The following is a 24,429-nucleotide window of genomic DNA, read 5'->3' as shown; positions in this document are numbered from 1 at the left end:
AGTCTCCTCGTTCTGGAACGCGCTCTGGAGCTTCGAGAGGCTGAGAGAGTCGAGCAGGAGCAAGGAAGAGACGAAGTTGTTGTACTCAGCAGGGAGGGAGCGAATGAGAGACATGGAAGCGAGTTCTTCATCCAGCTGCTCAATGGTGAAGTCCTTAGGGCGAAGGGAGTGGATATCCTGCATGGCCTTGTCCGCTCTAGCCATCAGAGAGACCAGGGACTCGCCCTCATCCTTCCTCAAGCCCAGGAGAACATCATAAGCGTTGAAACGCGCACCAGGCTTCTGCTGAACATGGACCTCCCTCAACTTCTCCCACATCTTCAACGGATCCTTCTTCACCTCCTTCACATGCACCTTCTGTCCATCCTCCAATGCCAACCATATCTCTCCAGCAGCTCTCCCCTTTCGCGCCTCCCACTTCCTCTGCTCCCTCTTGTCTTCGATGGTGGGTGTAGTCTCCGAGTAGAGCTCAGGAGCGGCTGTAGGGTCGCTAGTGACGTCCCAGAGGTCAAGAGTCTTGAGGTAGGCCTCCATATCATCAGCCCAGGAGCCATAGTATTGGAGGTAAAAAGTGCGCTGACTGGGGATTGAACCAAAACCTCCAGGTATGCATCCCTGCTAGTGCTGGTAACCACTTCGCTATTTTGGCTTCCTTCACCCTGGTGACTTAGCCCCTTCAACTCTGCACTTTTCCCTTCCATTTCCCATACTGTACAGTTGGTTCCCACGCTCCCAGAAGAGCGCAAATGTGCTCCTGAGTCAAGCTCTCTTCCTTAGCATTAATAGAGCTTGACTCAGGCATCTCTGTGTGTATCTGGACGCTTGCCAGCTTCCCAGTTGAACACATAGTCCCTCAATTCCTTGTGTGCTGCTGCATCAAGGGGAGGAGAGAAGACTGGCCTCTGCTCTGTCCCCTGAGTAATCCTCCAGGCATAGGAAGTCCTGAGCCTGGCCTCCATGTTTAAAGCCCATTGCTGATAATTATGGTTATTCAGCTTTGGGAAGGAGAGAGGAGATGGAGACATGATGAATGGATGCAGCAGAACAAAAGAAATCAAGTTCGAGTTTTTGCCTTTTAGGGTGTGCGCAGGAAAGGAGAGGCTAATTCTACTGTATTTTTGCTGAGAGTGCAGTTGTACCACTGCCCCAGTCACTGGGATGACTACCAGGATATTCCAGGGAAGGTTAAAGGCAGGCCCACTGAAGGACACAGACCCAAGAGTTCACTCCCCACTAAAGGGGATGCACACACCACAAAAGGGATGCTTGCCTTTGGATCAAGGAAGAAGTGCAGATGGCACAAGAACAAAGCACAAATGGTGCAGGGACAACAGTGGTGGACAGGCAAAATAGGGTGTCAGGGGTCAGAGCTTTGGGCTCATAACCTGTTAGGCTACTGGAAGCAACCCTCGGACAGCCCAGTGGCTAAGTCAACTGTGTCAAGACTTTATATTCAAAAGAGGGTATAGGATACAACTCACCTAAGTCAACTGTGTCAAGACTGAGGGGACACAGACTGACTTAGGTCCTACTTATATACTATGTGAAAGGGATGAGTAAAGGAATGTTACTAAGGGATGACTAAGAGTCCAAGACCAGCCAGACCATTCCAGGCAGAGTCTACACCAGTCCAGTCAAGTCCATGGAACCTCCTGGACTATTCCAGAGGAGTCCAGATAGGTCCATTCCAGACAGGTCCAGATAGTGCTTCCAGACTGTTCTAGACAAGTCTCCTTCTGGAATGTTCCAGTGTGTTCTTGTATGTTCTTCACCTGAGACATTCTGGACCTCAGTCAAGTGACCAAGTCACATGACCTCAACAAAGATCGAGGAAGAAGACTCAGTATTTATGATCGACCCCAATACTTGGATTAGACAGAAAATCCAAAACAAACAAGAATATGCCCATTATTTATCTACAAAAAGGCTGCAAGCCACTGCTTTGGACATTGCTATTGAGGCCAATAAATCGAAAAAGGCAAAAACATTCCAAGAATTGGTCCCAGAACAGTACCGCCCATTCAGTGACGTATTTAAAGAGGATACATTCAACACACTTCTGGAACATTGACCATGGGACCACGTCATTGAAATCTTACCAGACAGCAAACCATATTCTGGAAAAGTATACTCAATGACAATCGATGAACAGAAAGCGTTGGATGAATTCCTAGAAAAAAAACCTAAAAACCAGCAGGATCCGACCTAGCAAGTCGCCCTGGGGGCGCCATTCTTCTTTGTCAAGAAAGAAGACGGCAAGCTACGTCCCATTCAGGACTATTGCAAACTGAATGATATGACAAAGAAAAACAAATACCCCTTACCATTCATTTTGGACCTCATCAATAAATTAAAAAATGCCAAATATTATACGAAATTAGACATTCGCTGGGGATACAATAATATTCATATGAAGGAAGGAGATGAGCAAAAAGCCGCCTTTATCACCAATCGGGGGCTTTATGAACCGCTCGTCATGTTTTTTGGATTGACCAATAGTCTGGCAACCTTGCAAACCATGATGAACGACATCTTCAGGGAGTTAATTATGCAAGGAATAGTTATAGTATATCTCAATGATATACTTATTTTCTCTGAAAATCTTGATGAACATCGAAAGGTTGTCAAGCAGGTTCTAGAAATTCTCAGAGAACATAAATTAACCTGCAAGCCAGAAAAATGCGAGTTTGAGACTCAAGAGACCAAATATTTAGGACACATCATTGGAAAAGGAACAGTACAGATGGACCCTGAAAAGGTCCAAGGCATTACCCAATGGCCCACGCCAGCCAATAAGAAGGTCATCCAACAATTCCTTGGCTTCGCAAACTTTTACCGCAAATTCATAAAAGATTTTGCAGCCATAACTCAACCCACGACCAAACTCACCGGACAAGCCGAGTGGACATGGGGACAAGAGCAAGAGGAAGCGTTTGAGTCCCTCAAAAAGGCCATAACAGATGCACCAGTACTGGCAGTACCTAATGACAATGATCCATATCACCTGGAATGCGACGCAGCCAAATATGCACTAGGAGCCGTGCTCTCACAAAAAGAAAAAAAATATGGAAACCAATTGCCTTCCTATCTAAAAGTCTCAACCCAGCTGAATGTAATTATGAAATCTATGACAGAGAAATGCTGGTGATCATGACTGCACTCGACGAATGGGACAATTTCGTTCACGGTGCCAGTCAGAAGTTCGAGATCTATACAGATCACAAAAATCTCGAATACTTCAGAAAGCCACAAAAACTCAACCAACGCCAGGTGCGCTGGGTCTTAGAACTACAAGCATATGACTTCACTCTAATACATCAACCTGGCAAGACCATGGTTAGAGCAGACGCTTTATCCCATAGACCGGATCACGATAAAGGCGACTCCAATAATGAAAATATTATTTTATTAAAACCCCATTGGTTCAGAAACGCGGAAGTGCTAGGCACCGAAGGATTAAAAACCAAAATATTATCCCATGTCAATAATTATGAAGAATCCATAAAAATGAAAATATTACAAAAAGACAAGGACTTCTCTCAGACTGAGGATGGCCTGACCTGGAGAAAGGGGTGAATTGTTATTCCCAATGACAAGCCGCTCAGAGGTTTAATTATCACTTCACATCATGATTCAATTTCTGCCGGACATCCTGGACAGATGAAAATGCAGGAATTAATTTATAGGTCCTATTGGTGGCATACCATCAAGAAAGACGTAAAAACCTATGTAAAAGGATGTGATATATGCCAAAAGACAAAAATAAATCATCAACAGAAGGCTACTCCTCTACACCCTAATCCTATTCCTGAGAGAAACTGGCAATATATATCTGTAGACATGATATCACATTTACCGCCATCACAAGGATATAACGCCATACTTGTGATAGTCGATATGAAGTCCAAAGACTTCGTCGCAGTACCAACCACGGATGAGCTGACGTCAGAGGGCTGGGCGAATAATTACGTCAAACATGTCTGGTCAAAGCATGGACTTTCCGAACATATCATGTCTGACAGAGGTTCCCAATTCGTCTCGCAATTCATCAAAGATGTGTACAAGAAGCTGGGAATACAAGGAAACCCAAGTACTGTGTACTATCCTCAAACCGATGGACAAAGCCAGGACGTCGCCAGGTACCCTCCATAATATTTTGTTCCTGTTAATCACCTAATATTGCGTTCTTCATTATAGAACCCTCCTCCTACTCCTGTTCCATCGAGGCGAGTCCATGGGGAAGAGACCAAAATAGAAGAAGAAATAAAAAAAATGAAAGAGATGATCAAGTCGCAGACTGGAAAGGATCTGGTCATAATCGGGGTATGCTTCTTGTTGCCGTATGCGCCCTGATGCTCATAGCTCCCCATAGAAAAAACCTGATCAGGGCGATAAAGTCTACGTGATCGACATCCCCAATGACACTATCGCCCTACGTTTTTGGGAATCAGGGTTAAAAGGATTCTTGATGATGGACTGGATGGACCCTGTCCAGGGGGCGATCCCGACCCCTGAGGGGTACTTTATATTCCCTTATTACGCAGGCTCTGTTAATGGGGGCTTCACGTCTCTCACATCATGGGAGAAAGCCTTCACTTATGGCAAAGGGACGGCTGCCAGCAGCGAGGGCAGACTAGAGAGATGAATGAATAAATCAGGAAATAGAAAATTATTTAAGAATGTTTGTAAATTATTGACAGACCGATTGGCCTGAATGGCTACCCATCTGCGAGTTCATCTACCGCAACAGGGAACATTCAGCAACTGGATATTCACCATTCTATTTAACACATGGACATCATCCCTACACTGGAGTAGAAACTCGGAAAGAAGTGAAGAGCGAACAAGCAGACCAATTTGTCACAAGGATGAAGAAGTTGCAAGAAGAGGCATCGGCCGCTCTCAAGCTTACCAAGGAGTATATGAAGGAAAAATGGGATAACAAGAAACGAGACTCGATAAATTATAAGGAAGGGGACAAAGTCTGGCTTGAAGCAACAAACATAAGTACAGATCAACCTAACAAAAAACTTGACGATAAACGATACAGACCATTCGAAATCGTCAGAAAGGTCGGAAATAGTGCTTACAAGCTCAAGCTACCCAAAGCATGGAAGAGCCATCGCGTATTTAATGAAGTACTCCTTACACCTTATTATACACAAGAACTTCCTAATCAGAAACCAATGAAAACCGTTCCTAACATTATTGCCATTGAAGCAAAAGTGGAGAAAATCCTAGATTCAAGAGTACGAAGAGGCGGGTTACAATATTTAGTACGATGGGAAGACAAACCGAGATCAGAAGACACATGGGAATCACAATCAAGCTTGATCAGGCAATACAAAAGCCTGATTGATGAATTCCATAGGCAGAACCCTGATGCGGCAAGAATGCCCACAATCACGGTGCCTGGCGCACTACGAAATGTAAGACTATCAGAAAAAGAAAAAATAAATAGTACATAATGACAAATGGGACAAGTGGATGAAAACCTATGAGCGATGGATGACTAGGACAAAAAAGACTACCGATTTACCATCAATGATGCAATCAGAAATAGCCGAACTGTTCTTTGGGATGTGTGTCGTCAATGAACATCCATCACAAACCATCATCACACCATGCTCGTACTCTCGACCCCTAACATCGTCCTATTCACTATACTCGCTGTGCTAGTCACCACGGTCATCGGGCTCAGCATCATATTTATTATCCACATCCATCACCAAAATCCCCGCAACTCCCTTGAAATAACCAGTCGACGCAGAGCAAGCCTGGGAGGGATCATCGAATTAGAAGTTGTCAGACGCGGAGGCGCACAACACTGATTGCGAGGACGCGATTCTAAAGGAGGGGGTAATGTTACAATCAAAACACCTTTTCACGATCGCATGTGTTTAACACACGCACACAGAACCGCATAGACACCACAACCATGCACATCTCATTTTCAAACCACTTCACAATCTCTTATTATCTACGCATTGCAACCTCACCACTCACAGACTGTTTCACATTAATAATGACTGGTTTCTGCATTTTCTCAAATACACATGTATACCATCCTCTTAACACATGTATAAGTATATTTGGATATCTTGCAATATATAAGCCTAGATAGCGAGGGTTTCAGACCTTAGCTTCAATCTGGCATTTCATCTCTTGTCATTTCCCTTGTCCTGCTTGTGATCGGCAGCCCTGTGGCCAGTCTGACCACAGGTGAAGCATCACCCTTCCTTCATGTATTTCTCCCTTTCACTGGTTGACAGGCGATCGATGTCCATGGCATTGGGGTCTTTAGAGGGAGGAGTGTACTTCAGAGTGATGAAGTTTCTGGTCTGGCCAACTCCCTTGTATCAGTTGATGACCACTCTCACCCGTCGATACTGGTTGTCGAACAGGGATGCGGCTTTGTACCATTCTTTGATTGTCTTAGGCATGTGCTCCATGCCATAGACCTTCTTGACTAGCTTGTTCTGGAGTCCCTCTTGAAAGTACTCGATCAGGGATATGTCTTCAGTGATTCTGCATCGTGCGGTCAACATGCGGAATTCCCAACTTGGCTCTCACATCTCCAGCGGTGTCTGCCTCGGTGAAGGCGTTCAGGAATCATGTCGTGAAGGCTTCCCATGTGCCAAATCCTTGGTCATTGGTGAATGCCTTCGTCATCTCTGCCCATGGGCCAGCAGTTCCTTCTTTCAAGAAGGAGATGAAGAACGTGATCTTCTTCTCGTCGGTGTCATAGATGTGCTTGTTTGCCATCATGTATAGTTGAGTGGCAAGGTAAAACGTTTGGGTCTTCTTCCTGTCTCCATTGAAGTCATCTGGGAGACGTATCTTGATTTCAGTCGGTCGTGCTTGGACGACTGGTGCAACATTGCTGGCTCCAGTTGTCTGGGTTGCGGGATCGAATGGGTTCATCATGGTTCTGGTTCAAGGGACGGGATTCCACTAGGGAGTCCAACGAGGATGATCAAGAGTAGAGGAGGGGTTGCCTAGGCTTGAAGAAGTCGGCAAGTGTCATAGAAGAGTTCAACCTAATGTTAGGAAGCGATGTCCTAACTAGTCGTCTTGAGATAACTGGGCCACGTGCCAACAGTTATGTCGTCACTACCTCAGGAAGCGTACTGAAAGGTAGGTCTGGCCGGGCCAATGCCAATGGTCAAGTCAAGAGTCCAGGTAATCGCTGTATTCAACAGGAGGTTGAACTAAGGAATACATGGGTTTTCCTACAGTATATATATATAGTAACTGGTATAGGGGTTAATACCCAAAGAAGAGAACAATAAGAAAGGATGCGTAAGCTATCCTGTGAGAACGTAACTCAGAGAAATGAGAAATACAAGGGTGCCCATTGGTAGAAGGTGAGTCAAGGGAGATAACGTGTGAGAAGAAGATAGCGTCCATGGGAAGGTCTACTCAGAGAAAGGTACTGTCCAGTAGCAATGCTCGGAATGGAAATGGAATGAGATAAGCATGGGAAAATCATAGCAAAGGGTGCAAAGTCATTAAATGTTGCTGGATATTTGATGTCAAGTCAGATGGACGTTGCAAAGTGAGATTAGTTGCTAAAGGCTTCTTGCAGGTTGAAGGTATTGACTTCGACCACATATTCTCACCAGTTGTGCGCTTTGAGACAGTGTGCCTTATGCTCGTGCTAGCAGCACTAGAGGATTGGCACATCTCTGGACTCGACATGCGCAATGCCTATCTTTATGGCAAACTGGATGAGGAAATATATATGGAACACCCTGAAGGCTTCGCCGTAAAAGGCCAGGAGCCAGCCCATGTTGTAATAATAATGTAACATTTCTGGACAACACTCCTGTGCTCCTTTACAATGTTTAGGGACAATTGTCCAGGGATAATGTAATGGGATTTTAGACGGCAGGCAGGCTGCCGTGAGCCCGGCTGAGCTTGAATGGCCTACCCCGGCATCCCGGCAGGCAGGCAGGGATCGGGGCTAGATCTGGTGGCCCAGGAATGGCCTGGGGGGCTAAGAATAGGCTGGTTGATCATCCAGGCACCTCGGTGGCTCCAAAGAATATATTGGTGGGACTCGGACTTGACATATTAGTGCTATAAATAGCTGATGGGTATATATTTACCATGGCAGATTGCAGCTTGGCAGCTCATAGAAGTTCAAAGGAAATGCGGAAAAATCACAGAAACAATCACAGCTACTGTCACTAGTTCCTGTGCACTAATGGCATCACTATATTACATAACACACTTCCAAATATGGCAATATGTGGTGTGGTACAGTTCTGGAACCCAATTTCTATGCTCTTTCTGGCTCTGTGGTCCATTTATTCTGATTCTTCTTTGTTCTAGCTCATATAATACCTGACCCACATCAGCAAAATGGCATGACCGTCTAAGCGAAGCTAAGAACTAATCTCAGGCAAATAAGTACCAAGCCCATGGTCTTAAGTCATGGGGGCCCACCCCCTGAGCCCAGCACCGAGACTTAGCTAAGTCCTTGATTAAGGTGCTAAGAACACTCAGGCAAGAAGTAAGTGGAGAGAGAACAGAAAAATGCTAGCACCACCGGGATTCGAACCAGCATCTGCCATACCGAGACCATACGCTATAACCATTGCACTACAAGGCAACATTAGTTTGTGCTCAAAACCATTTCATGATGGACTCAGCCTTTGCCTTGAATGATAGCAACTCCCGAATGACGAGTCTCCGCCCTTGTCTAGTGCTACTGGTATGCATTACATGTACATCTATGATCAACAGAGCCATGTATATTGCTCTGCCGCCATCTACAGCATCGGCTAAGAAACTCAGAGAGTTAGAGCTAAGGAGCTCGGTAAGGGCACCTTAGCGGTACTTAGTGCCTTAGCTTGGGCTGCCATTTTGCTGATGCAGGCAATGTATGGAGGGGGGATATGTGGCAGTGATCCATAGAGCCTAGTGACTATCCATTGCTGTAAGAATAATTTTTTCATCGCCAGCTCCAACACAGTATTTCGGGGTTTCCCATGCTTATACAATATGCTACATCCTGATTTCATGGGATCGCACTCACCCCATATACATCTACAGGTTTACATAAGACACTGAGATATTCCAAGTGGTGCATCATTAGATACCACTTTTGGGTGGTACCCCTCCTGCGGACCCCCCAGGGGAGTGGAAAGTGGTTCAAGTGGTTATGAATAGCCCTCCCTAGAGTAGATAATCATACCCCATCACGTGGACCACATTCCCAGCCACACAGCCCATTATGTTCTGAAATAGTATTACTGCACCATCCCGGGTGCATACTCCTTTGAGTGGACACTGGAAGGTGCCCCGGGCCATTTTTGGATGACTTTCAGATCACTTTCGGACAGGCAACAATTACCCGGATCTGTTGCCTCAGTGGGGCTTTTGGGATGGGGACACATTGGGGGGAGCTAGGGTGGGATTGGATCTTGATCAGGCACACTCTGGAATGTAGTAGGACTTATTTCCAGGCTGCAATCTATACCAGCTGGTGCAGGGTGAGGTGAACAGTGTATTTTTGAGGTGCAGTAATACTATTTCACAAAATAATGGGCTGTGTGGCTAGCAAGTGGTCCACATGATGGGGTATGATTATCTACTCTAGGGACAGCTATTCACAACTACTTGAACCACATTCCACTCCCCTGGGGGTCCACAGGAGGGGTACCACCCAAAAGCAGTATCTAATGATGCACCACTTGGAATCTCTCAGTGTCTTATGTAAACCTGTAGATATATATGGGGTGAGTATGATCCTAAGAATCAGGATGTAGCATATTGTATAAGCGTGGGAAAACCCGAAATACTGTGTTGGAGCTGGCAATGAAAAAATTATTCTTACAGCAATGCATAACCACTAGGCTCTATGGATCACTGCCACATATCCCCCCTCCATACATTGCCTGGGTCAGGTAATATATGAGCTAGAACAAAGAAGAATAAGAATAAATGGACCACAGGGCCAGAATGAGCATGAAAATTGGGTTCCAGAAGTGTACGACACTATATATTGCCATATTTGGAAGTGTGTTACGTAATATAGTGATGCCACTAGTGCACAGGAACTAGTGACAGTAGCTGTGATTGTTTCTGTGATTTTTCCGCATTTCCTTTGAACTTCTATGAGCTGCCAAGCTGCAATCTGCCATGGTCTATATATACCCATCAGCTATTTATAGCACTAATATGTTGAGTCTGGGTCCCACCAATATATTCTGATTTTCGCTGAATCTTTGCGCATTTTTTGGAGCCACCCAGGTGCCTGGATGATCAGCCAGCCTATTCTTAGCCCCCCAGGCTATTCCCAGGGCACCAGATCTAGCCCTGATCACTGTCTACCTGCTGGGATGCCGGGGCAGGCCATTCAAGCTCAGCCCGGATCATGGCAAGCTGCAATCCCATTACATCAGGCCTGGACAATTGTCCCTAAACAGTGTAAAGGAGCACAGGAGTGTTGTCCAGAAACATTACATTATTATTATAACATGGGCTGTGATTTCAAGATCAAATATGTACCTGGTTCAGACAATGTCCTGGTGGACGTGCTATCCCCCATCTATTCTGTGGACGGCACAGGGACAGTCAGGGCGCATTTGGAGCACACTTATTTTGATGAGGATGATAGGAATGCCCAACTCCTCTCCCATGGTATATCCATGGAGTCATGGGCTCAACTTTTGTATACAAATTACCACTAACTTGGATTTGTATTTGTACATTATGAGGAGGCTGTTTGTACAATTTGTACAAATTTGTAAAAATCATGACTACCATTTGTATTTGTATTGGTGGACATTTGTATGATTATTTGGACCAATTTGTGTGATATTTGTGTACTGTAGCAGGGTCCTTTGTAATGATTTGTGAGCTGTTTCAGGCCATTTTGTACAAATATGTAAGTTTGTAGAGTGTGTTTGGAAAGAGTTTGTAGATCTTTTCACCACAGCCTGTACAACTCTGTGGTTCTCTAATGGGCATTTACAAAAATTTGTATGTTTGCAGGGGGGGGGGTTGTATGAGTTTGTATGTTTGCATGGGGCATTTGTATAAATTTGTAGGCTTGTTGAGGGTATGTTGTGCAATTTTGTAGCTTGTAGGAGGGCAATTTGTAGCATTTGTAAAAGTTTGTATGGATTTGTAACATGATTACCTGGGTTTGTACTGGATAGATGGGGCACATATTTTGGCAATTACACCACTGGGTTTCTAGCTATTGATTAGCAATATATAATGTTTTTACCATCGGCTCTGAAACTGTTTTTTTTTTGCATTTGGCAACCCCAAATGATGCCACAATGCTGCACCATTTTTGGACCATACATACCCCATAGTGGGCTACAGGTTTACTTAGGATTCCAAGAGATATCAACCTGATCCCATCTAGCTACTGCTTTTGGCTTCTACCCCTCCTGGGGCCTCTCCCCAGCTACTGCTTTTGCTTCCTACAGTCTACAAACCATCTCCCCATGGGTAGTATAGTATGGCAGTGGATTTACAACAATCAGTGTAGCATATAACCCAGCACACATTTGTATATAGCAGTGCACCACCAGCTGCACCCAAAAACACAGACATGTTGCTACTCTACAATGGATGCATATGATATCCTCCTGAAAATCGTGTCTAACACTTCTCCAGGTATGCCCCTTCAATTACACAACTTCTCCCATCCATCCCATCCCCTTCCCAGTCATGTTGTGTTGCACTAGGGTCAATTCAATTTCCGGGACATTACAGCAGTGACTGGTCAGTCCCAGTCAAAAACCCCTAATTTGTGAATGACTCCCAGCGTTTCCCAGCCATTCCTGCTGATTGCCGGGATGCCATTCTCTGTCAAACGAGAAAACAGTATATAATCACTTTTTTGTTTGATAGTGATTGTCCTCTTGTTGCCTTCTTAGCATGCAGCAATCAGTAGATGGTTTCAATTGATTTTAATCGATGTGGGACTATCTTAATATCCACCAATCACTCTACTACCCTATATGGGTTGATATGCTAGCACATCAAGAAAGCTTTTTGCATCGATTACAATCTATCCGACCCGTTTCATAATTATTACAGGGATGCGACACTGGATAGGTAGCTATAACAGTGATTCCCCTCTATTACCATCCCACCCGCGTCAATTCCTCCCGTTCCCAGACATCCCCTCCAATCCCCCATTTTCCTATACCTCTGCCCGCCCCCAGTATCATACACCTGTAGAACTGATGCTAGTGCATCATGCATGCAGGATAGCACCTTATCGAGCATAGCATAGATGGAAGACAGACTTACTCAAAGAGGAGACAGTCTTAAGCCCCATTTTGAGAAGTCCTGCTCTTCTCTTTGCCCTTGCAAGCTTTCTGTAGCCATATTGGAGTAAGTGTATGGTGCCCTGAGACACAAAACAACATACCACAATGGCAGCGATAGCTTGTGCTCTCAAATTGTAATTCTAGCCCTGTGTAGGCATCAATCAGATGCAAGGCAGTGGGTGGATCACTCACTGCTTTCTTCTCTTCAGGTAGGTTGGTCCACCCAGACCAAAAACCAGCATCTGTGATGCCGCCTTTCTCAAACATTCCTTCTGAAACAGTTGGCTGCTTTCCAGATAAGTACGAGTAAACATCAAGGAACAATCGGCTTACCACCCACTCTCAACCTTTGCTGGCATTGCCACCAGCTTCTTGAAGTTGACTGTCAGTGTGAATCGATCTCCACCGGGGCCACCAGTGGCCGGACCACTTTGCCCGAGTCCTCCGTCTTCACCGTGATTGAGTTTGTCTTCTGTACAAGGACCACCTGTCTTGCTGTCAGCAGCATTTGCACCACTGTCAAGGTTCAAACTAACACCTGCAGTGCTCGGTTTCTTGGTGGCCGGTTGGGGCGCATTGTTGCCCACATTGGCAGCATGGATGGACTCCTAGCCCGCGTAAGGTCTATGGTCAAACCAGCACTGTAGTCAAGTAGTAGTAATAATGGTGTTCATGTAAAGAAGATGACTCACAGGGGATTGTGCATGTTCAGCCTCTTCTTCTTCTTCTCCGGCTGCTTTGTCACCTCGGGGTCCACATCAGCCTTCCGCTTCTCTGACAAGGATTTGGGAGATGCTTCTTGCCATCCAGACTGGTGAGCATTGTTAGAAGAAGACTCTGCAGCCACGCTGCTGCTGTCATTGTTGTTGTCGATTTCCTCTAGCTTCTGTAGGGCAGCAAGGTCCATCCCCTAAGACACATATACAGGCTTGACATGTCTTTTGCTGAACCCAGGATAGACTTGCTTTGCGATCTCCTCGATCTTCCAGTTGTTCTCACAAAGCGATAGCTTTGGGAAAGCATTCTTCATGGTCTTCCACATTGCCATCTTGATGTGTAGGGGGGTAGTCTTCTTCCATGTTAGAGGTGCTTCGCAAATGGCAACCAGCGACTGAAAGAAAGAAGACATTGTGTTGGAGATGTTGCCCACCTCATGCCCGGTGATCATTTCGCCATCGTCACTGGTGACAAAGCACATAGACACATTGATATTCTGTGACTGATGCTGCTTATCACATGGTCCAGGTGGTGCAGTCTTCTCGTCAGGGCAGTTGTCAGGGTCATCCCAGTCGGTCTTGCTCCACAACTCAGACACCCCCCTACCCCTGCCTACTTGGGTACAACTGACTTGCAAAACTGATACCCCTAAGTAGGCTCTGGTATGATGGTATGGGCAGGTATGGGAGGGCAGGTCAGTGGTCCCACTGGGTGCTAGGGTGGTCCAGGTCCCTGAGTGAGGCCATATGTGCCCATGTCCCGGTCTTCTGCCCAGCCCATTCCATGGTCTGTCACACTATTTCTGGGGTCCTGGACCATGATGGACCAGTATAAATCCTGCCTAATCTGCCTCTTGTTTACCCCCTCTAGCTCCATAATCAGGCTGGATTGTGGGAAGATAATGTGATCATTCTGTAGCCAGTATGTATTCTATTGGTTTCCTGCTGCAGGAACCCCCCAAACCCCTAGCAATGGCTCGCTAACATTGGTGCAATCTCACCCTTGGTATACTGTATTGGTACTCCCGGGTACCCCTACACAAACCAGCATTGCTGTGTATATGATGATTTGGGAGCTCCAGGGGGGTCTGGGTGGAAATGCAGTGTCCCCCCACCTAATGCTGAGCTGAGTATGACTCTATTGGATAGGTATACAGTTGTATGTATAGTGGCATGTGAAGGGGGGTTTGGGGGGAAATGCAGTGTCCCCCTCTCTAAGGCTGAGCTATGTAGGGTTCTGAAGATCAGGTGTATACAACAAGCAAAAACTGGGGGGTATCATGTGTCCTCCATTACTTAGAGCTCTAGGGAAGCACCTTGAACATATATCATGGACGAATAGTTAACATTATCAGCCACCTTCTTCCAGCCTGAGAATATTCATAGAGCAACAAGTCATATATTACAGTCTCAATGACGTATACAAGTCAAGAAGCGACTTCAAGGGTCATATATCAGCCTGTGACTTCCCTCCCCCACCTCCTCACCCAATGAGAAGGATCATCAGAAGGACTGCCCATCCTGCCCACCTGTCCATCTGGGCAGAAATATCTGTTTTTCCAACTGCCCAGGATTGGTTGTTCCCAATCTTCCCTCCACTTGTCCAGGTGGGTAGGTCCACTTCTTCTGGTCTGCCCACACCTTCCCAACATGGGTAATCTGGTCATGCCCAGAAATCTGCCCTTGGGCAGTCTTGGTCTGCCCAATATTTCCTGCACCTGGACCTTGGGCAGCCCATCCAGGAACCTGCCCAGATGGGCAATGTGGGCAGACCACGTCATGTATTCGAATCACTTTCCAGGTGCCCAGATGCCCATGTGTTCCCAATCCCTGCCAGCCTAACTCCCCTTAGTGTGTCCTACCATCCATAATATATTTATGCATTCCTCAAGATCATAGAATACTTCCCCCTCTGCTATTCCCTTGGAACCCTCCCCCACTCTCTCTTGAAACATAGTTCATAGTAAAGCCATGTCCGAACCCAATTGGCAATCATGGAAAGTTGAGCTGACTTCACACATGTATTCACACTGGTACATCGAGTCATTATACTAACTGCTTGAATACATTTCTCTTTACCCCTCACAAGTGCCCTCGAAGGCATCATACAACGTCTGCTTCATAACGATCCCCTGTATCCGTCATGTCATAGAAGCTCTACAGTCTACTATTCCCACCAGACTTGATCAGGCCATGTAAGTCTCTGACCAGGGCCAACAACAGACTGACAATGCCTGACAGGGACCTGACCAGCTATCAATTGAAGGCTAATCAGGCCAGATAATGCTACCAGGTTCTGTCAGGACTGATATGGTAAATTTGATTCTTCCAACAACTTGTTGGTGACTTGAAATAAAATCCAAGGATCAACTTGGGCTCTACTTGACTTGTATGTGGAATAAAGGTTGGAGTCAGTATCAAGCTGTCATCCAAGCTGGACAGTGAGAAAGTGGGCTTTCTGACCTGCTTGCCACTGCTGCTCTTTCTGGCTGCTTGCAATTTTCTTTGCTCCTTGCATTCAAATAAACATATGAACCACCCATAATGTGCTAGCTACAATACACCAAATCCGCATACAGTACTGTACCATTGCATATGTGTTATGGACCAGAGGTGAAATAGCTCTGTCGGAAAAGCACAAAAACCCTGATCAGGCCTGACAAAGCCTGACAGCCTGATAAGGCATGACCATGCCTTATAAGGTTTTGTATTCACCCTGATCATGCTCTCGTCAGGCCTTGTCAGGCTCATTCTGGCATGAACAGCTGGGAGCACCTTCGCCTTTCGCAGGTCTAGCTACTATTCCTTTGTTCTAATTTTCTATTAATATGAATTGTATTCAGTCTAGGATAGAACTACAGTGCTATAGCAGCCTAACTGGTGTCACCCATAAGCCTCCGTATGGGTGCGAGATGACATATATAATGAGATTATGTAGCCACTTAAGGATTGTGTGTTGGTGTAGTGGTGTACTCGTAGCAAATGTTATCACAAGTGAAATAACATGGTAGTGCAGTGTTTGAATCCCGCCTAGAATAACATCTCCTGTAGTAAATAGCTTACAATTGAATAGGCTACAAGATATACGTAGGCTCCACCATCAATGTCAAAGTGCTGGTTAGGTATGTCGGAGATTTCCGTCACTGCATATAATTGGATATAATCCGATAATAATCCTTTGCTCTAATGATAATACGATTTTCGCTTATAATGAATCATAATCCTAAAATAATTTCAATAAAAGTGCATTTTAATTAAGGATGCTTTTTCAAACACCTCCCAGCACTTTAATTTGTACTTGCTATTGAACCCCAATATAGTAGCAATATATTGATGTGGTGCACAAGGGATAGTGGCAAGGACATCCGCAGATATTTGTGTCGATGTCTTTTCACAATTATAATGGATGACGGAAAGTTCCGACATAGTCATCGGAATGGAAGGTGGCAGTACTAGTCTTTTCTTATTATATTTCGCCAAAAGCCTGATCAGGGCTCATAAGGCTGATCACGACATATAACGAGTTTTTGAATCTGACCAGGGGGTCCCAAACCTGACAGGCTGATCATGCCTGGCCAGACCAGATCACTTATGATATGCCATTTTCGATTTTTCCGACATCTGACCTTGCCAGAACCTTTCTTTGGAATGGGTGTCACTTTGGGAGTTTCAGTATTTAGGGCCAGACAAAATGTTGTAGGGAATTCACTATGGTACAACCTTTCACCCAGCCCTGAAGACCGCAATTCCCAAGGTGCGTGTACAGTGTAACTGATTCAATGTGGCAAGTGTCCCAAACGGGCAGTAGCCCAGCCACACTGACCCTTGTTCGCACGCATCTCCCGAATCTCTCAGCTAACTACTAACGCGCATCGAGCATGCATCCCTCCCTGCGCCTCTGCTCGGCCAGAGTGCACGAGCCGCTCATCAAGTTTGTCGGCAAGCGCGTTTGGCCTACCGGTACGTCCTCCCCTTCCCCTTCCCCTCCCCTCCTGCTCACGCTGACACTGGCGTGCAGCACCCGACCCGCCCCATGCCCACCCGCAGGCACCCACGGAGCTCAAGGAGCACTTTTCCGATTTCCTGAAGAAGTTCCAGGCGTCGTCGCACGCGCCCCATCCCGCTGCCCCGCCAGGCGTACAGCCGAAGAAGCCCGCAAGCCCGAGCGGAGTGAACGTGCAGCATGTAGAAAGGTACGGCGAGTTCTGGGAGGCGCCGGCGCAGTTCTGGCGGCCGCGCGTGAGGACGTTGGAGGATTGGGAGATTGATGCGATTCAGGTGAGTTCGTTTGGAAGGTGAGGTGTGAAGTAGTGGACTGACGGCGTGGTAGACTGGCGGCGCATCGTTGCGGTAGAGCTCGGCAAGTGTGAATGTATACATCCTATAATATATCACAGGTGCTATGCTCGCATGTTCGCCCTGGTTGATTTGAGATTTATAATCTGAATACGGGATGATAGCAAAACAGCGCGACAATTCCTCTGGTACCGACTAGTCCTTCTCTGCGTACGCCAGCAAGTGCCGCTCCACCTCCGCCTCGTCCATGACACGCCACTGGCCCCTCGTCTTGGGGTTCTCATCGTCCGTGTCGCTCACGATCCCGATCTCGACCTCACCCGCCTTGTAGTCCGTCGCGTGCACCGTCGACATCGCCTCGATCGCCATCTATTCACGTACCCATCAGCATCCCGTATTATCCTTATCTGAGAATAACTTGGATCAAAAGAGGGGACAGCTGACCTCGATGACCTCGGCGCGCGAGAGCGTGCGCCCCGCGGTGGCAGGCTCATCCGCGCCCTTGCCGCCGTCGAGCTTCTTCCACTTCTTCTCGAGGTGATTCATCGCCTCCTGCTGCTTCTGCCCCGCAGCGGTCGCGTGGAAACCGACAAAGTAGCCGGCCGGGTCGAGCTTGAAGCACTGCGGACCGAACTCGGGGTCGATGCCGATGAGGATCATGGCTGAGGGATGAAATTAGTATAGTACGACGAAGCAAGGGAAGAGGGAAGACGCACATATGCCTAGAGGGCGCATGGCGGCGCGCTGGGTGTAGACCTGGTTGATGTTGGCGAGGCGGCGCGCGAGGGCGTCGGGTGTGATCTCGTAGCCGTACTTGTAGCGGTACTCGGCGGCCTCTGCGCGTGCTCGGGATATCTGTGCACGGGCGTCGGCTGGATAGTGAGGGCGTCAGAATATAAATGAGAGCAGGGGCGGGGAAAGGACGGACCAATCAGGCCCGTCATGACGCAGCCTATCGTCGGTGTGATGCTGAAGAGGTGGGTGACGGTGGACGCGTCCAAGAGTTTGTCCTGGGCAGGGTGAGCGCACTGACACTGTGCGATGAGCGTGGACGTACGGGGACTTTCTTCTGTGTGATGACGACCGCGGTGTCCTTTCCCCTGACTGCGACCGCGGTGTGCCCGGAGCCTGAGATGGCCTTGAAGGCATACTCTACAAACCTTTGCATTAGTACACATACTTGTATAACGAATGCACGCTACGCACCGACTTGGTAGAGCCGTCCTTCGGGCGAGAAAACTGTGAGGTATCTGTAAAGCGTGAGTCCGCCAGTTACGCCGAGCAGAATCACCCTTACCGGTCGTATGAGGTCCTGGACATGGCTGGCGGCGGCGGAGGCAGGCGTATGTGTGATCAGGACGCGCAATGCCTGACGCGTCGAAAACACCCGCAAAGCCGCCCACGTGGCCCAGATCCCATCTCGCTGCCTCGATCACTGCGTTGACTGGACGCGGCAAGGAATTTCTGCACTTGCTCTGTCCCTTGCGTTATTGGGCTTGGTGCTGACCTTTCTGGAGCTTGGACGGCGAGCGGGGACTTTGGAGGTTGCCCGACATGAAGGAGAGCGTGTCCCACCAGGCCCCGAAAGTAATGTGAGGGCTCGCATTCTGTCCAATAAAGCCGACGTTAATTATCGACCCAGCAAAAAGCTCCAGTTCAGCCTCCTCAATGCCCAGGACGTCGTCAAGGTCTCCGAGTTTGAAGTCACCCATCGCGATCTGTACACCGCGACTGACAGGGCACCCGTGAAGAATGGCGTCCTGGATCGGAGACTGGTGAGTGATATTGTATATCAGGTGGGATACGCTCCAATGAAGATACTGGCTCGTAGGGTACATCTGAGAAGAACGCGTATTGCGAGACCTGCGGCCTGAACTCTGTGGACTGCGTCGGGCACTATGCGTACATCAAGCTCGTCCTGCCCGTATTCCACATTGGCTACTTTAAGCACACCATCGGCATCTTGCAATGCATATGCAAGGTACGCCCCTACTATTCAGAGGCCTCTTAAATCCTCACAGTTACCTGTCTAGACCTGCGCCCGCGTTCTCCTCGAAGAGCCCGACCGGCGCACCTTCCTCAAACGCTTTCGACGACCCAACCTCGAGAACTACCAGCGGCAGGGCATCACCAAGGCGCTCAACACCCTCGCGCGCAAGGCCGTGTACTGCCCGCACTGCGGCGCGACCAACGGCACCGTCAAGAAGGCCGGCGCGCTCAAGATCATCCACGACAAGTTCCGCGCGAAGAAGACCGCGGAGGAGATGGAGCGCTGGAAGCGCACGTTCGCGCCCGCCGTCGAGGCGCAGAAGGAGCTCGGCGTGTATGTGAGCCGCGCCGTGCACGAGGACTTGAACCCGCTCAAGGTGCTCGACTTGTTCAAGCGGATATCGGACGAGGTGCGCAGGTGAATTCGATTAGCCCAGTCGTTTTACTCATGCCATCCAGGACTGTGAATTGCTCGGTCTACGTCCCGAGTTTGGCCGCCCCGAGGAGTACATCTGGCAGTACATCTCGGTACCCCCCGTGTGTATCCGCCCTTCGGTTGCTCAGGACGGTGCTTCCAACGAGGACGACCTGACTGTCAAATTAACCGAAATAGTGTTCACGAATGCACTGATTAAGAAAGGTCTCACCACCGGAGCCCCGACTCCCCAGCTCATGGTACGTATGTCCGTTGATCTTCTTCCCTTGTCTCCCTCACTTCTTCCCAGGAATCATGGGAATTCCTCCAACTCTCCGTCGCAATGTACATCAACTCGGAGCTCCCAGGCGTTCCCTCCCAGCCCGGCCAACGCCCCATCCGCGGGTTCTGCCAGCGGCTCAAGGGCAAACAGGGCCGCTTCCGTGGCAACCTCTCCGGCAAGCGCGTCGACTTCTCGGGACGCACCGTCATCTCGCCCGACCCGAACCTGCGCATCGACGAGGTCGCCGTGCCGGAGCGCGTCGCGAAGATCCTCACGTACCCCGAGCGCGTCACGCAGCACAACCTCGAGACGCTCAGGAAGGCGGTGCGCAATGGCTGCGATGTGCACCCCGGCGCGAATTATGTTACTGCAGGGAATAGTGGCTTCAAGAAGTTTTTGAAGTTTGGGAACCGTGCGGCGATTGCGGAGCAGTTGAGGATTGGGGATGTGGTGGAGAGGCATATTGTGGATGGGGATATTGTGCTGTTTAATCGGCAGCCGAGTTTGCATAGGGTGCGTGGCCGTTTTGGTGCCCGGTATGGTTTCTGACGACCAGCAGTTGTCCATTATGAGTCATCGAGTAGGTCTAAGTGGTGTCTGGTTGGATTGGTGCTGAGTATTTTTCTTCAGGTGAAGGTCAGGCCCTGGCGGTCGTTCCGTCTCAATGAATGTGTCTGTACACCATACAACGCTGACTTTGACGGCGACGAAATGAATCTCCGTAAGCTATACATCTCCGATATGTCCATCCATAACTGAGGTCCACTCCAGACGTACCTCAGACGGAAGAAGCGCGAACAGAAGCGCTCGAGCTCATGAACGTCAAGTACGGCATCGTCTCCCCGCGCAACGGCGAGCCCGTCATCGCCGCCATCCAGGACTTCATCACCGCCTCCTGGCTCATCTCCCGGCGCGACCAGTTCTTCGACCGCCGCCAATTCACACAAATATGCTCCTACTTCGGCGACGCAAATATGCACATCGACATCCCACCGCCGACGATCTGGAAGCCCGTGCGGCTGTGGACGGGCAAGCAGGTGTTCAACGTGCTCATGCGGCCCAACAAGGAGTCGAAGATCCTCGTGAACGTCGAGACGAAGTGCAATAAGGAGGAGAAGACGAAGGCAAGCGTGTATCCCAAAGGAATGAAGCCTGCGAGTGATCTTAGCCCGAATGATGGGTGGTTGGTCGTGGTGAACAGCGAGATTATGTGCGGGGTGATGGATAAGGCGACGCTGGGGAGCGGGAAGAAGAAAAGTATATTTGGAGTCATTTTGAGGGATTATGGCCCACATGAGGCGGCGTTGGCGATGAATAAGGTGGCCAAGCTTTGTGCGCGCTGGTTAGGTGAGTGGTTACGCGTTGTAAATATCTGCGCGAAAGTACAGGATTGGCTGAGCTTACTCCCTGTGCAGCAAATTTTGGATTTTCACTAGGTATCAACGATGTCATGCCGGGACCTGTCCTCTCTCAGAAGAAGGATACTTTGGTCGAGAAGGCCTATGCGAACTGTCTGGACTTGATCGCTCTCGCCAAGAAGGGAAAGCTGGAAAATAAGCCGGGATGTAACCAGGAACAGACCCTCGAGGCTATGATCTCTGCTGTTCTTTCCAAAGTCCGTGACGAGTGTGGTGAAACTTGCATGAGGGAGCTCAGCCGGCACAATGCACCGCTTATCATGGCTACCTGTGGTTCCAAAGGTGCGCTTATTCGTGTTTGACATTATACCACACTGATTTCGGCCCAAAGGCTCCGTCATTAATGTCTCCCAAATGGTGGCTTGTGTCGGTCAACAGATTATTTCCGGTCATCGTGTACCCGATGGTTTTCAGGACCGTTCCCTCCCCCATTTCCCCAAAAAGTCAAGGGAGCCGCCGTCAAAAGGTTTCGTACGGAACAGTTTCTATACCGGCTTGTCGCCTACGGAGTTCTTGTTCCACGCTATCTCGGGAAGAGAAGGTTTGGTTGACACTGCAGTCAAGACTGCAGAGACTGGTTACATGCAACGGCGACTCATGAAGGCCCTGGAAGACCTCGCCACGCATTACGACTTGTCGGTACGAAATGCGACGGGCGGCATGGTGCAGTTCACGTACGGAGATGACGGCCTTGACCCAGGCTGCCTGGAAGGCGACGCCCAACCAGTTGACTTGGTGCGGGCGTGGAGCCACGCATCCGTAAGTCATCGTGTCCTACGGACGATCTCATCATCTAACTACATTCCTCGTTTCAGACTATATCCTCTAGAGCAGGCCGTGGTCTACTGCCTTTTGAAATCCTGGAGATGGTAGATGCTGAGTTGTCGCAGAAACGTTATATTAGCGAGAGCACCGCGGCCTTCCGTGCCACGGTTCGCGGCTTTGTTAGGGAGCATATTGTTGAGAAATTGGCGGAGATACGTAAGAGCCGTGGGATGTTTGAAGCCCTCGAGCGAGAGGAGGAATGGGACGCTGATACGGACTTGTCCCTCGGAGCTTCTGGTGAGTACTTACCGTCCCTTCTGAGTCAGCCATCAGCTAACACGATGCACAGAGGCTGACAAGGCTATCGTCGACAACAAGGCGAAGGTGACCGAAGCCCAGATCAAGACTTTCATGGACCTCTGCTGGATCAAGTACGTCAAAGCTAAGATTGAACCTGGTAAGTTGCTCTGCCTTGGCTTGACTTTAGACTAACCTCCTCCCTAGGCTCGACCGTTGGTGCCGTCGGCGCGCAATCCATTGGTGAACCCGGTACTCAGATGACTCTGAAAACTTTCCATTTCGCCGGTGTTGCTTCCATGAACGTCACACTTGGTGTCCCTCGTATTAAGGAAATTATCAATGCTGCGAAGTTGATCAGTACTCCCATCATCAGCTGTAAGCTTGTGACCAGCGATAGTGAAGCTTCGGCACGTATCGTCAAGGGCCGCCTAGAGAAGACTTTGCTGGGTGATGTGAGTATTCACCGTTCCTTGATCTGCCGCCCTTCTAACATTACTGCAGATTGCGTCAGTCATCGAAGAGGCTTGGGCACCTGAGTACACCTACATCGGTATCATTATCGACGGTGATGCCATTCAGAAGCTACAGGCAAGTCGCATGTGGTTATGTTACTGGTGCATCACGTAGGTCTAACTTATTGCTCAGCTGGAAGTCACGCTCGATGACATTAAATGGGCCATTGTCGGTGCAAAGAAATTGAAGGTCAAACAGGAGTCCATCACTGTGATCCCAAGGAAGAACCGACTACGCATATATGTCGACGGCCCTGACAAGTATTATCGCCTGCGTGATCTGAAGCGAGTATTGCCTGATGTCGTCGTAAAGGTAAACGGTGGGTTATCAAGCATCTTTGATTCTGTGACTCATCCTATTCAAGGGGGTTCCGAGTATACAACGTGCGGTCATCAATATCAAGGATAAGGACGATGCTAAAGGGCAGAAGGGTGACCGAGAATTGCTTGTTGAAGGCTACGGTCTTCAAAAAGTGATGACTACCGAGGGTGAGTATCATGGTCGGTCCGCCTTAGCAACGCGACCTTGACAACTGAATAGGTATCGTCGGTGAATATACCACTTCGAACCACATCATTGAAGTCGGCGCCGTGTTGGGTATCGAGGCTGCACGGCGTACCATCATCAACGAAATCCAATACACAATGGCCTCCCACGGCATGAACATCGACCCACGTCACATTATGCTGCTGGGCGATGTCATGACATATAAGGTGCGGCTTTCCGAGTATTGGTATGCAAGCTTGTTCCTGAGGAATATTCTTGCAGGGCGAGGTCTTGGGCATCACTCGTTTCGGTGTGGCAAAGATGAAAGACAGCGTGCTCATGTTGGCTTCCTTTGAGAAGACGACGGACCATCTGTTCGATGCTTCTGCCTTTGGGAAGACGGATGATATTTCCGGCGTTTCAGAAAGTATCATTATGGGTAACCCTGCTGCGAACTGCGGGACCTCACTGTGAGAAAGGATGTTCCTGTGCTGCAATGACACACTTACCAACTCTCCCCATAGGCCTGCCTTGATATCTCCTATTCCTAGGATCAGTAAACCAAGGAAGCTGTTATTCGAGGGCGCCTTATAACAAAGGCTGCATTCTTGTTTACTTGGGTCGTCGGACGGTTGTATCTCCTAATGACCTCGCTATGTGCATGTTCGATTACGTTGTATCACTACTATAACGAAAGAAAAAGTGTATTGTATTGTAGTTCATCTCCATATTCGAGTCATATCCGTGTGAGACTCAACCTCAGTGTGCACCCGCCACTGGCCAAGTTGATCGGAAGTACGTCGGAACCATTTTCACTCTTCGTGGCCGACGTCCATCTTCGGACAAGTTCGGACAAGTCAACACGAACCTATGGGCGATGTCGGGTTACATCTGCTCTCAGGTGAGGCCGTGAGCTAGTATCAATTCACTGTATGTACCGAGCGAA

General features: G+C 48.4%; 7 protein-coding genes across 7 annotated transcripts; 3 read left to right on the top strand and 4 right to left on the bottom strand.

The window, feature by feature from the left end:
• Nucleotides 1-108: 108 nt before the first annotated feature.
• On the bottom strand, nt 109-1,361 carry GLOTRDRAFT_14412 (uncharacterized protein; the record flags this gene model as incomplete). Its single annotated transcript, XM_007863425.1, has 2 exons — nt 109-417; nt 1,308-1,361. Coding segments are annotated over 2 exons (363 nt in total), but the record flags the coding sequence as incomplete, so codon positions are not given.
• Nucleotides 1,362-4,272: 2,911 nt separating this feature from the next.
• GLOTRDRAFT_126043 (uncharacterized protein) lies at nt 4,273-4,645 on the top strand (the record flags this gene model as incomplete). Its single annotated transcript, XM_007864460.1, has 2 exons — nt 4,273-4,323; nt 4,373-4,645. 2 exons carry the CDS (start codon nt 4,273-4,275, stop codon nt 4,643-4,645), a joined length of 324 nt encoding a protein of 107 aa, XP_007862651.1.
• A 2,033-nt stretch (nt 4,646-6,678) lies between these two features.
• GLOTRDRAFT_18180 (uncharacterized protein) lies at nt 6,679-6,867 on the bottom strand (the record flags this gene model as incomplete). The annotated part of the gene is made up of 1 exon (XM_007863432.1): nt 6,679-6,867. A coding segment is annotated over one exon (189 nt), but the record flags the coding sequence as incomplete, so codon positions are not given.
• A 5,432-nt stretch (nt 6,868-12,299) lies between these two features.
• GLOTRDRAFT_126041 (uncharacterized protein) lies at nt 12,300-13,431 on the bottom strand (the record flags this gene model as incomplete). The annotated part of the gene is made up of 8 exons (XM_007864459.1): nt 12,300-12,350; nt 12,404-12,442; nt 12,495-12,574; nt 12,643-12,673; nt 12,730-12,789; nt 12,841-12,943; nt 12,995-13,212; nt 13,264-13,431. 8 exons carry the CDS (start codon nt 13,429-13,431, stop codon nt 12,300-12,302), a joined length of 750 nt encoding a protein of 249 aa, XP_007862650.1.
• A 3,465-nt stretch (nt 13,432-16,896) lies between these two features.
• GLOTRDRAFT_91246 (uncharacterized protein) lies at nt 16,897-17,372 on the top strand (the record flags this gene model as incomplete). The annotated part of the gene is made up of 3 exons (XM_007864458.1): nt 16,897-16,978; nt 17,037-17,296; nt 17,349-17,372. 3 exons carry the CDS (start codon nt 16,897-16,899, stop codon nt 17,370-17,372), a joined length of 366 nt encoding a protein of 121 aa, XP_007862649.1.
• Nucleotides 17,373-17,509: 137 nt separating this feature from the next.
• Nucleotides 17,510-18,634, bottom strand: GLOTRDRAFT_33056 (uncharacterized protein; the record flags this gene model as incomplete). The annotated part of the gene is made up of 7 exons (XM_007863482.1): nt 17,510-17,683; nt 17,759-17,976; nt 18,031-18,186; nt 18,243-18,324; nt 18,372-18,466; nt 18,521-18,564; nt 18,612-18,634. The coding sequence occupies 7 exons, from the start codon at nt 18,632-18,634 to the stop codon at nt 17,510-17,512; spliced, it is 792 nt and encodes a 263-aa protein (XP_007861673.1).
• A 178-nt stretch (nt 18,635-18,812) lies between these two features.
• GLOTRDRAFT_71424 (beta and beta-prime subunits of DNA dependent RNA-polymerase) lies at nt 18,813-24,196 on the top strand. The gene is made up of 20 exons (XM_007864457.1): nt 18,813-18,906; nt 18,957-19,089; nt 19,146-19,295; nt 19,348-19,713; nt 19,763-19,978; nt 20,029-20,514; nt 20,561-20,581; nt 20,632-20,722; nt 20,773-21,348; nt 21,417-21,701; nt 21,751-22,178; nt 22,235-22,481; nt 22,534-22,641; nt 22,689-22,936; nt 22,986-23,072; nt 23,130-23,309; nt 23,362-23,485; nt 23,538-23,710; nt 23,766-23,953; nt 24,008-24,196. The coding sequence occupies exons 1-20, from the start codon at nt 18,869-18,871 to the stop codon at nt 24,075-24,077; spliced, it is 4,215 nt and encodes a 1,404-aa protein (XP_007862648.1). The 5' UTR covers nt 18,813-18,868; the 3' UTR covers nt 24,078-24,196.
• Nucleotides 24,197-24,429: the final 233 nt, after the last annotated feature.

This window comes from Gloeophyllum trabeum, assembly GCF_000344685.1.
Source record: "Gloeophyllum trabeum ATCC 11539 unplaced genomic scaffold GLOTRscaffold_00002, whole genome shotgun sequence".
In the NCBI taxonomy this organism is placed as follows: Eukaryota; Fungi; Basidiomycota; class Agaricomycetes; order Gloeophyllales; family Gloeophyllaceae; genus Gloeophyllum; species Gloeophyllum trabeum.
The sequence above is the reverse complement of the archived record's forward strand: the minus strand, read 5'-3'. Positions and strand labels throughout refer to the sequence as shown.

Excerpts from the sequence above, each read along its gene's own strand:
- GLOTRDRAFT_71424 (XM_007864457.1), top strand. The coding sequence starts at position 18,869 with ATGAAGGAGAGCGTGTCCCACCAGGCCCCGAAAGTAAT. Across the intron at positions 20,582-20,631 it reads TGTCCATTATGAGTCATCGA|GTGAAGGTCAGGCCCTGGCG; the intron begins GTAGGTCTAAGT and ends ATTTTTCTTCAG. Across the intron at positions 22,937-22,985 it reads AGAAGACTTTGCTGGGTGAT|ATTGCGTCAGTCATCGAAGA; the intron begins GTGAGTATTCAC and ends ACATTACTGCAG.